General features: G+C 44.6%; 1 protein-coding gene across 2 annotated transcripts; it reads right to left on the reverse strand.

The window, feature by feature from the left end:
- Window positions 1-472: 472 nt before the first annotated feature.
- On the reverse strand, window positions 473-18,994 carry LOC144668828 (tartrate-resistant acid phosphatase type 5-like). 2 transcript variants are annotated; one of them, XM_078531227.1, is made up of 7 exons: window positions 11,649-11,792; window positions 11,334-11,418; window positions 10,167-10,366; window positions 9,258-9,385; window positions 8,965-9,162; window positions 2,104-2,251; window positions 473-1,330 (listed from the first exon to the last, which is right to left on the reverse strand). In XM_078531227.1, exons 2-7 carry the CDS (start codon window positions 11,416-11,418, stop codon window positions 1,088-1,090), a joined length of 1,002 nt encoding a protein of 333 aa, XP_078387353.1. In that variant the 5' UTR covers window positions 11,649-11,792; the 3' UTR covers window positions 473-1,087. The 2 variants fall into 2 exon arrangements, with proteins under 2 accessions (XP_078387353.1, XP_078387352.1); XM_078531226.1 differs by lacking the exon at window positions 11,649-11,792 and adding an exon at window positions 18,879-18,994 and having other exon boundaries at window positions 474-1,330.
- Window positions 18,995-20,253: the final 1,259 nt, after the last annotated feature.

The following is a 20,253-nucleotide window of genomic DNA, read 5'->3' on the forward strand; positions in this document are numbered from 1 at the left end:
GAATTCAGAAATCTGGACTGCAAAGGGACTTGGGAGTCCTAGTCCAGGATTCTCTTAAGGTTAACTTGCAGGTTGAGTCGGTAGTTAGGAAGGCAAATGCAATGTTGGCATTTATTTCAAGAAGACTAGAATATAAAAGCAGGGATGTGCTGCTGAGACTTTATAAGGCTCTGGTCAGACCACATTTAGAATATTGTGAGCAATTTTGGGACCCGTATCTCAGGAAGGATGTTCTGGCCCTGGAGAGGGTCCAGAGGATGTTCACGAGAATGATCCCAGGAATGGAAGGCTTAACATATGAGGAACGTTTGAGGACTCTGGGTCTATACTCGATGGAGTTTAGAAGGATGAGGGGGGATCTGATTGAAACTTACAGAATACTGAAAGGCCTGGATAGAGTGGACGTGGGGAAGATGTTTCCATTAGTAGGAGAAACTAGGAACCGAGGGCACAGCCTCAGAGTAAATGGAAGACCTTTTAGAACAGAGATGAGGAGAAACTTCTTTAGCCAGAGAGTGGTGAATCTATGGAATTCATTGCCACAGCAGGCTGTGGAGGCCAGGTCATTGAGTGTATTTAAGACCGAGATAGATAGGTTCTTGATTGGTAAGGGGATCAAAGGTTACGGGGAGAAGGCGGGAAAATGGGGTTGAGAAACTTATCAGCCATGATTGAATGGCGGAGCAGACTCGATGGGCCGAATGGCCTAATTTCTGCTCCAATGTCTTATGGTCTTAAGGCCTAGTCCTGGAAAATGGGATTAGAATAGTTAGGTACTTGTTTGACTGGTGCAGACTCGATGGGCCAAAGGGCCTTTTTCTGTGCTGTAGACCTCTATGACTCTGACACTACTGTGTGTTTGAAGGTATTAGCAGTAGAACCCAAAGTTCTTGAATCCATAGAAGGTTGGCAAATGGCACATTAAAAGGAATGTGCCAATAAGAGCTAATTTTCAGCAGGCACCTGAATTTTAAATGTACATGGAAGAAAGTCAGAGAGTCAATTGTAAAATTTAAAGCAGTAAAAACAGGCGGTCTCCCAATAAGCGCTGTGCTTTGTTATCTTTTGCAATGGGTAACTAGATGCTTCATCTGTCTGACCGTCTGGGGATAGTGGTCCGATACAGGGATTTACCAAGGGCCTCAATGTAGGTGATCGTCATCTGATCTGGGGTGATCTCCACATGAGCAAAGCCTCCCAAAGAGCTGATATTTGCGTAGAAAAATTTAAGCCACCCCTTCGGAATAAGGTGCTCGTGCTTTGTTGAATTTTCCATGAAGTTTCCAGCTCCACTTACGACGTAACCAATCCCATCACCATCCTGAATAAACTAAAACAAGGGAAAGTAGGTGAAAATTAAGAAACTTGGAACTTAATGAATAGCTTCCAATCCTTGTGTTGCAATTGTTATAGTAAATATAGCCTCAACTGAAAATTAACAGGCTCCCACTCACCTTATTTATTCCTGGGTGAGGTTGGGAGGGAACCAAAGGCTGAAGATGTCCAACAATCTGCCAGTTTAACATTTTGTGGGCTCACCATCCCCCATTTATTCAGTGGATAATTAATACCCAGTACAGCAGTTGACCCAAACAAACAAAGAAATCAGAAAGTTCCATCTTCAGTTTGTGCTGAAGTAGCTAATTTCAACCAGGAAAATAATAGGGACATTACAGGTGTATTCAGTGTCCCTGGTCTATAGAAGGGAAAAGATAACCAGAATTCCCAGACCTGATCAGTGCTCAAAAATGAATATGCAGACAGAGGATGAAGACAGGATGGGACTCAGCCGCGATTGCCCCATGGCCACAGGTACCAGTGGCTGACCAGGCCTTATAAAACCTATAACAATCAGCAAACTTAGAACAGGAGAAAATGTGAAAATCGTTGAGGTGCCAGACTTCCTAGACATCAACACAGTGCTAATGAAAACTAACATTAGTGGTAATATTTACCAGAGTTTAGCGTTTATATTCACATTTCTCAAATAGACCATCACAGCGTTGTATGGAAGCTCTTCAGGAGGTTGGGTGCATGAACTGGTCACTTAAATTGAACTCTCTCTTGGCATCAAAGGGCTTGCCAGTATTGATTGCTTCTTACCTGCAAGTTGTGGTCATGCCCACAGAAGTATGCACTGACCCTGTATTGAATGAGGAGAGGATGCAGCTTCTGTACCAGACATATGGTGGGTCCATGTTCAGCAATTGACCAAACTGGGTAGTGACCAGCAACAATTAGGAAATCTGATCTGTAGGAAGCAAGAAAGGGAGCTGGTCATTTTAAACATGAAAGAGAACATAGAAAGAATTTTTTAAAAACAGGTAGCGTAGCTAAATATTTTTAACCCCTCCAGGCACATGCAAAAAATGTACATATAACATCAAGGCAGAGGGAATGGACTGAACCGTACAGTTAGAAAAGTTGATTGAATGAAATGAAGATTTTATGAAGTAGGGAAAATGTAAGGTGGTGAAGTAGCTTTGGGAGGGAGCTCCAAAGGATATCTATCATCTCATCGGAGTCCCAAATGACATAACTGCTAGACCGGATCTGTGGCATGTGGCAAGGGAACCAACAAGAGGGAAAAATCTACTTGACTTTGTCCTCACCAATCTGTTTGTCGCAGATGCATCTGTCCATGATAATATTGGTAGGAGTGACCATCGCACAGCCCTTGTGGAGTCACAGAGGTCTACAGCACAGAAAATGACCCTTCGGCCTATCGAGTCTCCACCGGTCAAACAAGTTCTAATCCCATTTTCAAGCACTAGGCCCATAGCCTTGTATGCCATGGCATCTCAAGTGCACATCCAAATACTTCTTAAATGTTATGAGGGTTTCTGCCTCTACCATCCTTTCAGGCAGTGAGTTCAAGATTCCCACCACCCTCTGGGTGAAAAAAATCTTCCTCACATCCCCTCTAAACCTCCTGCCCCTTACCTTAAATCTATGCCCCCTGGTTATCGATCCCTCCACCAAGGGGAAAAGTTCCTTCCTATCTGCCCTATCTATGCCCCTCAATTTTATACACCTCAATCATGTCCCCCCTCAATCTCCTCTGCTCCAGGGAAAATAACCCCCGTCTATCCAATCTCTCCTCATAACTAAAACTCTCCAGCCCAGGCAACATCCTGGTAAATCTCCTCTGCACTCTACTGCAATCACATCCTCCCTATAATGCAAATTCCAGAACTGCATGCAATACTCTAGCTGTGCCCTAACCAGTGTTTTATACAGTTCCAGCATAACCTCCCTGCATTTGTATTCTATGCCTCAGCTAATAAAGGCAAATATCCCATATGCCTTCTTAACCACCTATCTATCTGTCCCGCTATCTTAAGGGACCGGTGGACATGCACACCAAGGTCCCCCTGATCCTCGGTACTTCCCAGGGTCCTACCATTCATTGTTTATTCCTGTGCCTTGTTGTCCTGCTCAAGTGCATCACCTCACACTTATCCGAATTAAATTCCATTTGCCACTGATCAGCCCGTCTATATTCCCCTGTAATCTAAGGCTATCCTCTTCACTATTTACCACCCCACCAATTTTCGTGTCATCCGCAAACTGATTGATCAACCCTTCTACATTCAAGTCTAAATCGTTTATACATAACCACAAACAGTAAGGGACCCAACACCGATCCCTGTGGACACAGGCATCCAGTCACAAAAACACCCCTCAACCATCACCCTCTGCTTCCTGCCACTCAGCCAATTCTGGATCCAATTTGCCAAATTGCCTTGGGTCCCATGAGCTCTTACCTTCGTTATCAGTCTCCCATGCGGGACCTTATCAAAAGCCTTGCTGAAGTCCAAGTAGACTACGTCAAATGCAGACAAAGCCCCGCCTTCACATTGAGGATGCCTCCATAGTGTTGTGTGGCACTACCACACTGTTAAATGGGACAGATTTTGAACTGATTTAGCCACTCAAAACTAGGCATCCATGAGGCGCTATGGGCCATCATCAGCATCAGAATTGTACACAACCACAAGCTGTAACCTCATGGTCTGGCATGCCCCCACTCTACCAATTAGCCGGGGGATCAACTTTAATGAAGTGCAGCAGGGCATGCCAGGATCAGCACCAGGCATACCTAAAAATGTGTCAAACTAGTGAAGCTACAACACAGGACTCTGTTTGCCAAATGGCATAAGCAGCAAGTGATAGACAGAGCAAAGCAATCCCACAACCAACAGATGAGATCTAAGCATTGCAGTCCTGCCACATCTAGTCATGCATGGTGGTAGCCAATTAAACAACCCACTGGAGGAGGAGGCTCAACAAATATCCCCTTCCTCAATGATGGGGGAGCCCAGTGACTACCTAAAACACAACATTGAGAATCCATTTCCAGGTCATGGGACAGCCAGGATTCTCTTTTGGAAAAGTATTTCTTGTACAATTCCTGTCAGTTCTAAGACTGTGAACCAAAATGTTGATGACAGCTGCCCCATTTATGGCCAAAATTGAATTTGGTTGAAATGTAGCATTTTTCCCTCAATGCAGAAGTCCTCCCAATTTGCAACACCTGTAGTGCAGATTCCTATCGTTTACATGCACCAGTCACTATGGGTGACAAAAGCACCTGAACATTCTTCAAATGTGAGCTCAATCAGTGACATGAGCTGGGCTTTCCATCTGGCCCTTCTCTCACCTGATGCTCGCTTTCCACACACAACAACATTTGGCAGCAGAAACTCTAATTGATTCTTTTCTCTTAACTTTGTCCAGAGGCTTGAAGACCAATTGTATGCCCCAACGCCTGTCCTAGCTGAAATCAGCTAACTCAGCACAGATTCAGTAATTAACCTGGGACCTTCTGGTCTGTGTGACCTACTTAGTACCTAACTAATTGGGTGACAATTGAGTCATCGAGGAAAAGGGGACATGTTTAAGAGACGCTTCAGCAAAGCTGCCCAAGTTCCCAGCTTTAAAAAAATTTGCATTAAACTTGAGGCATTAGGCTTGGCTCAGTGGCAGCACTCTTCCCTCAAGGGTCAGAAGGTCATGGGTACAAAGTCCATCTTTAGGACTTGAGCACATGTAGGCTGAGATTTCAGTCCAGAACTATATTGTATTTTTTAAATTCATTCATGGGATGTGGGCTTCGCTGGCTGGGCCAGCATTTATTGCCCATCCCTAGTTGCCCTTGAGAAGGTGGTGGTGAGCTGCCTTCTTGAACCGCTGCAGTCTATGTGGTGTAGGTGCACTCACAGTGCTGATAGGAAGGGGGTTCCAAGATTTTGACCCAGTGACAGTGAAGGAACGGTGATATATTTCCAAGTCAGGATGGTGAGTGGAACTTGGGAGGGGAACTTCCAGGAGGTGGTGTTCCCATCCATCTGCTGCCCTTGTCCTTCTAAAAGGTAGTAGACGTGGGTTTGGAAGGTGCTGCCTATTCAGCCTTGGTGAATTCCTGCAGTGCATCTTGTAGATGGTACACACTGCTGCTACTGTGCATCGGTGGTGGAGGGAGTGAATGTTTGTGGATGTAGTGCCAATCAAGCGGGCTGCTTTGTCCTGGATGGTGTCAAGCTTCTTGAGTTTTGTGGGAGCTGCACTCATCCAGGCAAGCGGAGAGTATTCCATTACACTCCTGACTTGTGCCTTGTAGATGGTGGACAGGCTTTGGGGAGTCAGGAGGTGAGTTACTCCTTGCACAATTCCTAGCCTCTGACCTGCTCTTGTAGCCACAGTATTTATATGGATAGTCCAGTTCAGTTCCTGGCCAATGGTAACCCCCCCGGGATGTTGATAGTGGGGGATTCATTGATGTAAATGCCATTGAACATCAAGGAGTGAAGGTTGGATTCTCTTTTGTTGGAGATGGTCATTGCCCAGCACTTGTGAAGCACAAATGTTACTTGCCACATGTTAGCCCAAGCCTGGATATTGTCCAGGTCTTGCTGAATTGGACATGGGCTGCTTCAGTACCTGAGGAATCGTGAATGATGCTGAACATTGTGCAATCATCAGTGAACATCCCCACTTCTGACCTTATGATGGAAGGAGGTCATTGATGAAGCAGCTGAAGATGGTTGAGCCGAGGACACTACCCTGAGGAACTCCTGCAGTGATGTTCTGGAGCGGAGAGGACTTACCTCCAACAAGCACAACCATCTTCCTTTGTGCTAGGTATGACTCCAGTCAGCAGAGAGTTTTCCCCCGATTCCCATTGACTCCAGTTTTCAAGGGCTCCTTGATGCCACACTTGATCAAATGCTGCCTTGATGTCAAGGGCACTCACTGTCACCTCACTTTGCGAGTTCAGCTCCTTTGTTCATGTTTGAACCAAGGCAAATGCAGTCAGGAGCTGAGTGGCCCTGGCGAAACCCAAACTGGGCATCAATGAGCAGGTTATTGCTAAGCTAGTGCCGCTTGATAGCACTGTTGATGACCCCCTTCCATTACTTTACTGATGAGGCGGTAATTGGCCAGGCTAGATTTGTCTTGCTTTTTGTGCACAGGACATATTTGGGCAATTTTCCACATAGCCGGGTAGATGCCAGTGTTCTAGCTGTATTAGAACAGCTTGGCTAGGGGCGTGGCAACTTCTGGAGCACAAGTCTTCAGTACTATTGCCGGAATATTGTCAGGGCCCATGGCCTTTGCAGTATCCAGTGCCTTCAGCTGTTTCTTGATATCATGTGGAGTGAATCGAATTGGCTGAAGACTGGTATCTGTGATGCTGGGGACCTCTGGAGGAAGCCGAGATGGATCATCCACACGGCACTTCTGGCTGAAGATTGTAGCAAATGCTTCAGCCTTATCTTTTGCACTGATGTGCTGGGCTCCTTCATCATTAAGGATGGGGATATTTGTGGAGCCCCCTCCTCCAGTGACTTGTTTAAATGTCGACCACCATTCACGACTGGATGTGGCAGGACTGCAGAGCTTAGATCTGATCAGTTGTTGTGGGATCGCTTAGCTCTGTCTATCACTTGCTGCTTATGCTGTTTGGCATGCAAGTAGTCCTGTGTTATAGCTTCACCAGGTTGACACCTCATTTTTAGGTATGGCTGGTGCTGCTCCTGGCATGCCCTCCTGCACTCTTCATTGAACCAGGGTTGATCCCCTGGCTTGATGGTAATGGTAGAGTGGGGGATATACCAGGCCATGAGGTTACAGATTGTGTTCGAGTACAATTCTGCTGCTGCTGCTGATGGCCCACAGCACCTCATGGATGCCCAATCTTGAGTTGCTAGAACTGTTCCAAATCTATCCCATTTAGCACAATGGTAGTGCCACATAACTCGTTGGAAGGTCTCCTCAATATGAACGTGGGACTTCATCTCCACAACGACTGTGCGGTGGTCACTCCTACCAATACTGTCATGCACAGATGCATCTGCGGCAGACAGGTTGGCGAGGATGAGATCAACTATGTTTTTCCCTCTTCTTTGTTCCCTCACCACCTGGCGCACACCCAGTCTAGCAGCTATGTCACTTAGGACTCTGTCAGCTGTGGTGCTACTGAACCACTCTTGGTGATGGACATTGAAGTCCCCCACCCAGAGTACATTCTGTGTCCTTGCCACCCTCAGTGCTTCCTCCAATTGGTGTTCAACATGGAGGAACAGTGATTCAACAGCTGAGGGAGGGTGGTACGTGGTAATCGGCAGAAGGTTTCCTTGCCCATGTTTGACCTGGAGCCATAAGACTTCATGGGGTCCAGAGTCAATGTTGAGGACTCCAAGGGCAACTCACTCCCGACTGTATACCACTGTGCTGACACCTCTGCTGGGTCTGTCCTGCTGGTGGGACAGGACATACCCAGGGATGGTGATGGAGGAGTCTGGGACATTGTAAGGTACGATTCCATGAGGATGTCAGGCTGTTACTTGACTAGTCTGTGAGACAGCTCTCCCAATTTTGGCACGAGCCCCCAGAAGTTAGTAACTTCTTTTAGAGTTAAAACAATTAACTAAATTAACAATAACAAGGGAGAAATCAAGCACAGCCCCTAAGTCAGGTCAGCTGTAAAATCAAGGAAAAACTTTAAAGGAACCTTACAAACATTAAACCAAAATGTGATTAAAGGGGTCAACACCCAGAAGTTAGTAAGGAGGACCTTGCAGGATCGCTCCGGTGCCTAGATCGATGCCGAGTGGTCCATCTGGTTTCATTTCTTATTTGTGACTTTTGTAGTGATTTGATACAACTGAGGAGTGGCTTGCGAAGCCATTTCAGAGTCTGGACCAGGTAAGGCTGACAGATTTCCTTCCCTAAAGGGGGTTAGTGAAGCAGATGGCCTTTTACAACAATCGACAATGGTTTCATTATCATTATTTCATTGTCATCCTCGTAACCCACTCCAGTTGTGTGTTAGCCATTTTATAATCGCTTGGTGCTTCTGGTTCCTTCCCCTGGAAGTCATCAGGTTTCCCGTTGCAGGATTCGAATCCAGTTCCCTGAGCATTACACTGGGTCTCTGGATTACTAGGCCAGCGACAATACCACTATGCCATTGCCTCCCCCAACGTCTTTTAACAAGTTGTTACACCAAGATCCCAATTACCTGTTTAGTGGATGTCGTACCGCTCAGTTCATAGCACCCTCGCCTTTGAATCAGGGGGTTGTGGGTTCATGTCCCACTCCCGGAAAACCAAGAACTGTGATTGTACTCGAAAGAGTTGCAATCTGTGACTGTTGATAACTCGAAAGAGTTTGAAGAAGAGCAGGGGAGTTCCCCTCATGTACTGGTCAACATTTATCCCTCAACCAAAATAGATCAACTAGATTCTTATCAGTGTTGTGTGATAAATGGTGGCCATCCTTATCTGCATAACAACAGTGACTGCATTTCCAAAGGTAATTAATTGGCTTTGAAGCTCAGATATTCGGAGGACATGAAAGGCACTATATAAAGTTTTTTCTTTCCACAGCTAGTTAAATAACATTGCAGAGTTACAGATCTGGCTCTTCCCCACAGGGAAGAATGCATTGGCTACATACCTAGAATTCTTCAGCTTGTCCCTGACCCACTCCAGTTGTGTGTTCGCCACCTTATGATCTCTTGGTGCTTCAGGTTCCTTCCCCTGGAAGTCATCAGAATTTCCACAGAGCAGGACAGTGTCTAGCATCAGGATTGTAACAGTGGTATTAGAGTCTGCGATGGTGAAATTTAAGTCATAGTAATAAGATGGAAAGTTCCTGGAAATCAAACCACATAATTTTTAGACAAATTCATCAGGAACAGTTGTGATGTTTGAGAAATGGGAAACTGTAGGAAACTTAACCCATCTCACCATCTTTTGGAAACTTTGGAATACTCGATCTGTGCAGTTACATTGCCCAAATGATCATGGTTTCCTGCTACAACAAACCAGGGCACGTCCTTCAGTGACTTGGCAGAAAAGATTTCCTCAAATGTTTCCTGTGATCACAAAGAATACTGCAACCTCTGATTATTAAGCTATTAGCCTCAAATAAACCTAAGACTTGTGAACCTTTGAAGCAGATACCATCATACACTGAAGTTCAATACTATCTCTTGAGAACCCTGACCCCACTCCTTGAGGTTGCTTATCTGTGGGACATTTGATGGCATCAAACTGCAATGCAACTGGGAGTAATAAATATGCATCTGTTTATGACTAATGCAAAGACTTAAAGTCTAATATTCATGGCCTCACCCCTCCCCATCTCTGCAGCCTCCCACAACCCTTCAAAATCTCTAAATTGCTCCATTTCTGGCCTTTTGCACATCCCGATTTTATTCATTCCACCATTTGTGGCTGTGCTTTCAGCTGTCCATGACCCAAGCTCTGGAATTCACTTCCTAAACCTCGTTCTCTCACTCGCACTCTCCCCTTCTTCAGTGTCAAATTTTGTTCGATAATTGCTGTTGTGAAATGCCTTAAAGTATTTCATATAGTAAAATGTTCCATATAAATGCATGTAATCGTGTTTGGGTCAGTGTCAGATGCTCACAGAAGTTCTTGCCATCCTGCACTTGCTGCCCATTTTAGAGATTCTTTTAAAGCTCTGTTATCAGAATGCTAATTGACATTAATTGGCCCTGCTACATCCGCACCCCATCCCATCTGCAGCTCAATACACAGGCCCAGCTATAAACCACTTATGGTTTCCCCAGAGCCTTCCCCCATAAACCTTCTCTTCTGTGAGTGAGGAAAATGAGAATTCAGTTGCATTACCTGAAATCTTTTATCAGTTGGGTTGTTAACTCCATTGTAATAAAAGTTATCCCCCAGAGAGAGAACAAAGTCGGTGCCCATCGTCTCAGCCACGACACCCATTTGATGGGCAGTACTTTTCTCCACGGGCGTCGTGTATGGTGAATACGGGAGCCCACCCCAATCACCGAGTGCCAAGAAACGGATAGTTTTGGAGTAACCTGAGCCGAGATTAAGTGGAACAGGGTTAAATAAATTGTACACAAAGATGGTAGAAAATTAGCAGATGCTAATTGAAAAGCTAGGCTGGCATAGGTGTAGTGAATTGATTAGCCTTGTTCTATACTGTAATTTCCATGACTCACTTTCAGAGTGGTTATAGCATTTAAAGCAATCTTTTCAATTGGTGGTTTAAACTCATTATCCTTCCTCCACTCTCTCCTCCCACCTCCAGAATTTGTATGCTGCACAAATTCCCAGGCTGATTACTGGATTTCATTGCATTGTGAGATTTGGAAAACAGAACTAAATTACACCGCGTAAAAGGACTAAACTACTAGTACCTATCCAAGAATTAGTACAAAGAAGTGAACAAATATGTTTAATCTGATCTGTCAAATCCAAAGCTCCTGACCCTATAGGAATTTCAGAACACTGCCCCCATCCCACCAGGAATTAACAAATAAGATTTGCTCTGTGCAGCCAAATACCAATCAACAGTTGCTCTGTCTGAAAGCTTGCATCCCTCTTTAAGTAACTGAACAGGAAATTTAACTACTTCAGCTGGTTCAGGGACACCATGAATTGGGCGGAACTTTGCAAACCCTTGACCAAGCCAGGGAATCTAGGAATTGGGCAAATCTTCATACATGCCTAGGAATGCTATGAAAAGTGAAAAATATTTATCTGCACTTTCTGTTGTCTAAGCCTCCATCTGTATCTTCAAGCCTCTGGTTTATGATACATTTCTGACTGTGTAACAGCTGTTGCTAAACTAGGGGTGGCAGTTCAGAAATCTCACCCAATCTTATGCATGGAATCAGAATATACACAAACAATAACACAATACCTGGCAGATTCTTAACAGCTTTAAATCTCCTACAGCTTATTGGACCAGTAACTACATTGCCTGTTAATAGTAACATGTGGGAGTTAGCAGAATCACCCAGGAGAATGGAAAACTCTTACCCATTTCATCAGCAGGGCTGAGGCCCGATGTCACAGTCTGAAGAATGATGAGCAGCATCATTGTGATGCTCAGAAACACCGCCATCTGAAACATACACACAATGCAGTAAGTAACTCAATGGGATTCACCCAATAGAACTGCTACAACCCAGGATATTTCCCTCGCTCCTGAAGGCAACAACTCGAAATGTGCACATTTTGTGATTTGCAGCAGATTAACAGATACACTGAACCTTTTCCAGAAACAGTGTTGACTAATTCCCACCACCACTTCCTGGATTTATTCGTGTCTGACTCAGATTGAATTTTACTCACCAGTTTCTAACTGGTTCTTCTCAAGCAGCCCGGGACAGAGGATTTGGACTCTGCCCCGGAACAGGCTTCAACTTGCCTTGTTTATGCTTTAATCTCATCCCCTGTTGGCGGACTCAGCTTCCTCAGTAATTCCTGTGGACTCAAGGCATTGCTATGCTAAATGTTGTGCATTTTGTGGTATTTAATGTGATATATCCAATGTTAGCGTTGAGGAACAGGAGGAGGTCATTCAACTCCTCAAACCTGGATCACTATTCAGCTGAATCATGCTAAACTGTACCTCAACTCCATTTATCCACCACTGCTTGATAACCCTTCTTACCCTTATCTAAATGGTCTAGCTCTAGTTTTAAGATTATGCCTTTTGTTCCCTATCAGTGGAAATAGAACTACCATACCCCTTTATCATTTTAAACACCTCAATTAGATTACCCTTAGAGTTTTAAACTCAAGGGAATTCAAGCCAAATTTATGCAACCCATCCTCAATTTAACCCATTTAGACCTGGTATCATCCAGTGAATCTGCATTGCGCCCCTCCAAGGCCAATATATATTTTATGAGGAAGAAGCAAAATACTGTGGACTCTGCCTTGCAACCCAAGAACATTTTCTTTTGTTCTTTCCCAATCTCCACCCCATTCTCCCCATCACCCATTCCCTGAATCTGTACTTGCTTATTAGATGTTAGAGATGAACAGCCTTTAAGACAAATCATATTAAGAAAGCCAGCACATATTTGTTAAAAGTAAATTGTGTTGAACTAACTGAATTGAGTTTTCAGAAAGTAACAGAGAGGGTCGATCAAGGTAATGTGATTGATGTATGTGGATTTTCAAAGGTATTTGATAAAATGGGACTAGTTGAGTTGCTCTTGCAGACATGAGGCTGAATGGCCTCTTTCTATGCTGTAACCATTCTATGATTCTACTTTCCACTTCTGATAAAAGGTCATCAACCTGAAATGTTAACTCTTTCTCTCTCCACAAATGCTGCCACACCAGAGTGCTGCTAGCATTTTCTGTGTAGTATCATTACCATGTATAGCGGGTGCTTTCATGCAAACATTGTTTGCCTGCTGTACATGTGACATAGGTAACCAGGGAAGGTGTGAAATAACATAGGTATACAAGAACTCTGAATAATTCTCCAATAGATAGAGGAGGATTCGAAATACTGCACTAACAACCGATGAATCTCAGAACTTTGCTGAGATTAAAGCCCTGGAAGCCACAAATGTATGCAGGAGGTTGAGAAATGGGTTGGGATCCCTATTTCATATTTGCATGATCAGAGAATGGTTGCAAAACAGAAGAAAGCCATTCAGCCTATGTCCGTGCAGCTCTCAGCTACTGCTGCTCCCCAGCCCTTGCCCTGTACTCTGCAAATGTTCCTATTTTCAGTTGTTTATCTATTTCCCTTTTGAAAGTTATGATTCAATTCGTCTCCACCACACTACAGGCAACGCTTTCCAAAGTCTAACCACTCTCAGCCTTAAAAAGTTTTTCCATGTTGCCTTTGGTTATTTTGCCATTTATCTTAAATTGAAATCCTCTGGAAATTGTCCCCCAGTGTGCTCTGTGAGGGACTGGCATCCTATTGTGGGTGTACACCACCTAGCGCCCATTGCCTGATACGGATAGGCTCTGACTCCCCATGACCCTGAATTGGATGTTCTGGAAAAGTGAGAGGGTGAATTTAGTCCTCTGGTGCTCAACCTTTCCACTGATGGAGACAGTTTCTCCCTATCTACTTGATGTAGACCCCTCACAATTTTGAACTCTTCTATTAAAATTTCCTTCAACCTTCTCTTCTCTAAAGAGAATAGCCAAAGTATCTCCAAGCTATCCACATAACTGATATCCCTCATCCGAGAGCCATTCTCGTATATCTTTTTCTGTACCTTACCTACATAAAGCTTCACACCCTTCCTAACGTATGGTGTTCAGAATTTTTTTTTAATATATTATTCGTTCATGGGATGTGGGTGTCACTGGCTGGGCCAGCATTTATTGCCCATCCCTAATTGCTCTTGAGAAGGTGGTGATGAGCTGCCTTCTTAAACCGCTGCAGTCCATGTGGTGTACGTGCACCCACAGTGCTGTTAGGGAGGGAGTTCCAGGATTTTGACTCAGTGACAGTGAAGAAACGGCGATATATTTTCAAGTCAGGATGGTGAGTGACTTGGAGGGGAACTTCCAGATGGTGGTGTTCCCATCTATCTGCTGCCCTTGGACACAGTTGAAGCTGAAGCAGCGTTCTATGAAGGTTCATCATAACCTCCTTACTTTGGTACTCCCTGTCTCTATATATAAAGCCCAGGATTCCATATACCTTATTAACTGCTTTCTCAATCTGCCCTGCCACCTTCAACAATATGTGTCCATACACCCTCAAATCGCTATTCCTGCACCCCCTTTGGAATTACTCATTTTATTTCATATTGTCTCTTCAACCAAAATGAATTATTTCATACTTGCTGCATCAAATTTCATCTGCACTTTATCTGCCCATTCCACCAGCCTGTCCATTGTTGTCTTGAAGTCAATTACAACCCTCCTCACAGTTCACGATACTTCCAAATTTTACGTAATCTGCAAATTTGGAAATTGTGCCCTATACATCCATGTTTCGGTAATTATTAAATATCAAGAAAAGCAGTGGTCCTAGTACTAATCTCTGGGGAACACCACTGTATACCTTTCTCCACTCCAAAAAATACTACTGTTTGCTACTGCTTTCTATTTCCTGTCATTCAGCTAACTTCATATCCCCGCTGCTACTGCTCCCTTTCATTCCATGAACTTTGCAGGCAAGCCTATTATGTGACATTTTATCAAACGCCTTTTGGGATCAGGTACACCACATTACACTCAATCCTCTCCAGTACCTCATCAAAAAATACAATCTAGTTAGTTAAACATGATTTTCCCTTAGTAAGTCTGTGCTGGCTTTCCTTAATTAATATACATTTGTCCAAATGTCTGTTAATTTTGTCCCAGAATATCATTTCGAAAAGCTTCCCCACCCCCATGGTTAAACTGACTGTCTCTGGTGGCAGTCTCATTCTCACATCCTTTTTTGAACAAGGCTGTAACACTTATACTTCTCCACTTCCCTAGCACTGTTACCAAAACTGACCAAGGCTCATTAGAACTGAGGCATCAATTCCTCCCCTTCATTTTCCAACCCTCTTGAGATAAAAACAAATATTTTATTTGTCTTTTTGTACCTGTCTACCAACTTTTAGCATTTTGTGTTCTTGGACACCAAAGTCTCTTTGTTCCCAGAGTGCAAAGTGTAAAAGGACCATTCCTGCACCTAGCCCATGTTACCTCCCAGATGCAGAAGAACACCCTCCACATAATTCCGTCTAACATTCTTCAGTCAAGAACAGCAATGGTAAAGCTCATCTTGCTCAAACCTCAGAAGACCCACTCCTAGATAGTGATTTTTTTTTTTAAAAGCAGTTACCCTGCACAAGACTTTAAGTGCCAGTGAGTTTAGGAATAGGAGGATAGAGAGGATGAATGCATGGCTGAAGGGACGGTGCAGGAGGGAGGGCTTTAGTTTCCTGGATCACTGGGTCTGTTTCTGCCGAAGGTGGAGCCTGTTCAAGTCGGATGGGCTGCACCAGAACTAGAATAGGGTCAACATCCTTGCAGGGAGGTTTGCTAGTGCTGTTGCGGGGTGGGGGGGGGAGGAGGGGGCGCGGGCGGTGTGGCAGTTTAAACTAATTTGGCAGGGGAATATAGCCAAATATAGAAGAGAAACTAAGTCAGTCTGCAAGGCAGGGCAAAAATGGACCTGTTAAGGCACAAGGGAATAATGTAAGGCTGGATTGCACCTAATTTAACTCAAGGATTCTTACAAGTGAGGCAGATGAATTGAGGGCGTTGATTAACACATGGGAATATGATATTGTTGCTATCACAGAAACATAGTTGAGGGAAGGGCAGGACTGGCAGCTCAGTGTTCCGGGGTAAAGAGCCTTCAGGCATGACAGGGATGGGGGTGTGTAAAAGAGGAGGTGGCATTGCACTATTGATCGAGGGGTCAATTACTGCAGTAAGGAGGGATGGTATATTAGAAGGTTCCTCAAATGAGGCCATATGGGTAGAACTTAAAAACAAAAAAGGGGACAATCACTTTGCTGGAAGTGTATTGTAGGCCTCCAAAGAGTCAGGGGGAGATACAGGAGCAGATATGTAGGCAAATCTCAGAGAAGTGTAAAAATAATAGGATAATAATAGTATGGGATTTCAACTTCACCAGTATTAACTGGGATAGTCTTAGTGTGAAAGGCTTAGAGGGGGCAGAATTCTTCAAGTGCATCCAGGAGAGATTTTTGAGCCAGCACGTAGAAAGTCCTACAAGAGAAGGGGCAGTACTGGACCTAATCTTAGGGAATGAACCGGGCAAGTGGTAGAAGTGTCAGTGGGAGAGCATTTCGGGGATAGTGACTTTAACACTGTAAGATTTAAGGTCGTTATGGAAAAGGACAAAGATGGACTGGAAATAAAGGTCCTGAATTGGGGGAAGGCCAATTTCAATATGATAAGACAGGATCTGGCCAAAGTTGGCTGGGAGCAGCTACTTGTAGGAAAGTCTACATCAGACCAGTGGGAGTCATTCAAAAAGGAAAGTGTGAGAGTTCAGGGCCAACATGTTCCCATAAAGGTGAAGGGTAGGACCAACAAGTCTAGGGAACCCTGGATGTCAAGGGACATAGAGAATTGGATAAGGAAAAAAAAGGAGGCTTAAGGCAGATACAGAGGGCTGAAAACAGCAGAAGCCCTAGAGGAATATAGAAAGTGTAGGGAGGGGGTACTTACAGAAGTAATTAGGAGAGTGAAGAGGAGGCATGAAAAAACACTGGCAGGCAAGATAAAGGAAAATCCCAAGGCATTTTATAAATATATTAAGGGCAAGAGGATAACCAGGGAAAGAGTTGGGCCCATTAGGGACCAAAGTGGAATCTGTGTGTGGAGCCGAAGGACATAGGTGAGGTTTTAAATGATTACTTTTCATCTGTGTTCACTATGGAGAAAGACGATGTAGGTGTAGAAATAAGGGAGGGGGACTGTGATATACTTGAACAAATTAGCATTGAAAGGGAGGAGGTATTAATGGCTTAAAAATGAATAAATCCCCAGGCCCAGATGAGATCTATCCCAAGCTGCTATGAGAGACAAGGGAGGAGATTGCAGGGGCTCTGACGCTAATTTTCAAATCCTCTCTGGCCACAGGAGAGGTGCCAGACGACTGGAAGACAGCAAATGTGGTACCATTATTCAGGAAGGGTAGTAGGGATAAACCAGGTAATTACAGGCCGGTGAGTCTAACATCAGTGGTAGGGAAACGACTGGAAAAAATTCTGAGGGACAGGATTAATCTCCACTTGGAGAGACAGGGATTAATCAGGGATAGTCAGCATAGCTTTGTCAGGGGGAGATCATGTCTAACAAATTTGATTGAATTTTTCAAGGAGGTGACTAATTGTGTAAATGAGGATGGTGCAGCTGATGTAGTCTACATGGACTTTTGACAAGGTCCTGCAAGAAGTTAAGAGCCCATGGGATCTGGACAATTTGGCAAATTGGATCCAAAATTGGCTTAGTGGCAGGAGACAGGGTGATGGGCGAAGGTTGTTTTTGCGATTGGAAGCCTGTGACGAGTGGTGTACCGCAGGGATTGATGCTGGGACCCTTGCTGTTTGTAGTGTACATTAATGATTTAGACGTGAATATAGAAGGTATGATCGGTAAGTTTGCAGATGACACAAAAATTGGTGATGTCATAAATAGTGAGGAGGAAAGCCTTAGATTGCAGGACGATATAGATGGGCTGGTAAGATGGGCAGAGCAGTGACAAATGGAATTTAATCCCGAGAAGTGCATTTTGGGAGGACTAACACGGCAAGGGAATACACAATGAATGGTAGGACCCTAGGAAGTACAGGGGATCAGAGGGATCTTGGTGTACATGTTCATAGATCCCTGAAGGCAGCAGCACAGGTAGATAAGGTGGTTAAGATGGCATATGGGATACTTGCCTTTATTAGCCGAGACATAGAATATAAGAGCAGGGAGGTTATGTTGGAGCTATATAAAATGCTAGTTAGGCCACAGCTGGAGTACTGTGTGCGGTTCTGGTCACCACACTATAGGAAGGATGTGATTGCACTGGAGAACGGTGCAGAGGAGATTCACCAGAATGTTGCCTGGGCTGGAGCATTTCAGCTATGAAGAGAGACTGGATAGGCTGGCGTTGTTTTCCTTAGAGCAGAGAAGGCTGAGAGGTGACCTGATAGAGGTGTATAAAGTTAAGAGGGGCATAGATAGGAAGAAACATTTCACCTTAGCGGAGGAGTCAATAACCAGGAGGCATAGATTTAAGGTAAGGGACAGGAGGTTTAGAGGGGATTTGAGGAAAGATTTTTTCACCCACTGGGTGGTTGGAATCTGGAACACACTGCCTGAGGGGGTGGTAGAGGCCAGAACCCTCAACATTTAAGAAGTATTTAGATGAGCACTTGAAACGCCATAGTATACAGGGTTACGGGCCAAGTGCTGGAGAATAGGATTAGAATAGATAGGTGGCCGGCATGGGCCGAAGGGCCTGTTTCTGTGTTGTATAACTCTATGACTCTAATCAGGTTGAGTTAGTGGTAGCACTCATACTAATTTCATCGGAAGATGGGAGCTGAGCCCACAACATGGGCTGGCAGTGATGAGTGGGTGCTGCATTGTTGGAACAGCTGTAAATCAGTCCCTATATACCCCTGGAAAAAAATGTAAAAGATCCCATTACAAAACCACTGCCAAAGTAACCAGTTGGCTATACAGTCTCGAGGGAGCGAAAGGTAATAATTAACTGGGGTTCTTTCTTTTTGGTGACACTCCCCCCAAAGTTCTCTCTCAATCCCAAATCCCAGTTTTTTAAAATGCAGCCCAGTCGCACGGGTTTACTTTACTCTGCTGTTCAGGGTCGTGCTGCTTCAGCTTTGCAGCAGTTGTTCATGCAGTGCCGGAAACTTCCGTTTACAAGTTTAAAGCTGACAACTCTCTGGTTCTCCAAAGGCAGCAGTTTCCGAGTTTTAGCAATGGTCATCTGAGACGTCAGCTATACCTTCCCAACTGAGCCACAACAAACTCCCCTCGGCCCTGCTCCCATATCCAATTTTTAAAAAACCCAGCCCCATTTACGCTGCTGACCGGTATCAATCTCACCCTCCCTTGTCTCGGTACTTCTGCTCCACGTCCTCGCTCCTTTATGAAGGATCCAGTGCTGATCACGCGTCTGTGTGCTGTATCGGTCCAAGGTAATGACCCCAGCCACTGGCCGCTCAACACTAACAACCAAGCGGAACTGAGCGTAAGATCCGCCTCCCCACAGGTGCCCCGTGATCAACCACGAACAAAAATCCAGTCAGTACATTTCCCCCAAATCATCAGCGTGCGCTCCCCAACCCCACCTCCAAATACCTGGAGCTCACCTGGGGTGGTTCTGAGCCATGTTCCATTCCTGATCTCAATGTTCAGGGTTAGGGGCAGGTTGTTGCTACCCTAGGCACCGGTGTATTGGATGACAGCAGGGAGAAGCGATTCTTCTGTGAAAACACAGCGATATTCAAGTATGAGGCTTCCTACAGTTGAATATCTCGCACCCACTGACAGATAAGGATGGCACTTGGGTGTAGAACAGTCCCATGATTTATGCCTGTGGACTTATCCCAGCAAGATTCAATATCCTAGGAGCAGAGAGAAAAGTGATTCAGGTGCCACTAAGTGTTTGATACACCACTCGACACCCCGCCATCAGTGGCCTGACACAATATTGTGTGAACGTTCAATTAATTAATAAACCTGGAATTGAAAAGCTAGTTTCATTAATGGTGACCATGAAGCTACTGGATTCTTGCAAAAAATCCATCAGCTTCATTAACGATGTTTAGGGAAGGAAATCTGTCATCCTTAGTCAGTCTGGTCTGCATGTGATTCAAGACCCATAGCAATGTGGTTGATTCTTAACTGCCATCTGAGATGGACTTGCAAATCACTCCAACCACTGGCAAGTCAACCGCTAACAAAAAGTTGAAAAATAATAACTGATGAACCACCCAACGTCAACCTAGGCGCTGGAAACAACAAAGGCACAATCTGTCCAGTCAACTCTGCAAAGTCCTCCTCGCTAACATCTGGAGAGTTGTGCCAAAATTGGGAGAGCTGTCCTTCAGCCTAATCAAACCTGATATAGACATGCTCACCAAATCAGACTTCAAATCCATCCTTGAATATGCCCCGTGTCACCTGTAGGATAGACCCACCAGAAGTGGTGGCATGGTCGTTTACAGTCAGGATGTAGTGATTCTGGGAGTCCTCAACATTGATCCCTTGAGGTCTCATGCCATCAGGTAAAGTGGGTTGGAAACCTCCAACTGATTACCACCTACTGTCCTCCCTCAGCTGATGAATCAGTACTTCCCCAGGTTGATAACTGCTTGGAAGAAACACAGAGGGTGGCAAGGGCACAGAATGTACCGTGGGTGGGATACTTAAATGTCCATCACCAAGAGTGGCTCGGTAGCATCACTACTGACCGAAC

The sequence above is a fragment of the Cetorhinus maximus genome, chromosome 28 (genome assembly GCF_964194155.1).
Source record: "Cetorhinus maximus chromosome 28, sCetMax3.hap1.1, whole genome shotgun sequence".
NCBI classification, from domain to species: Eukaryota; Metazoa; Chordata; class Chondrichthyes; order Lamniformes; family Cetorhinidae; genus Cetorhinus; species Cetorhinus maximus.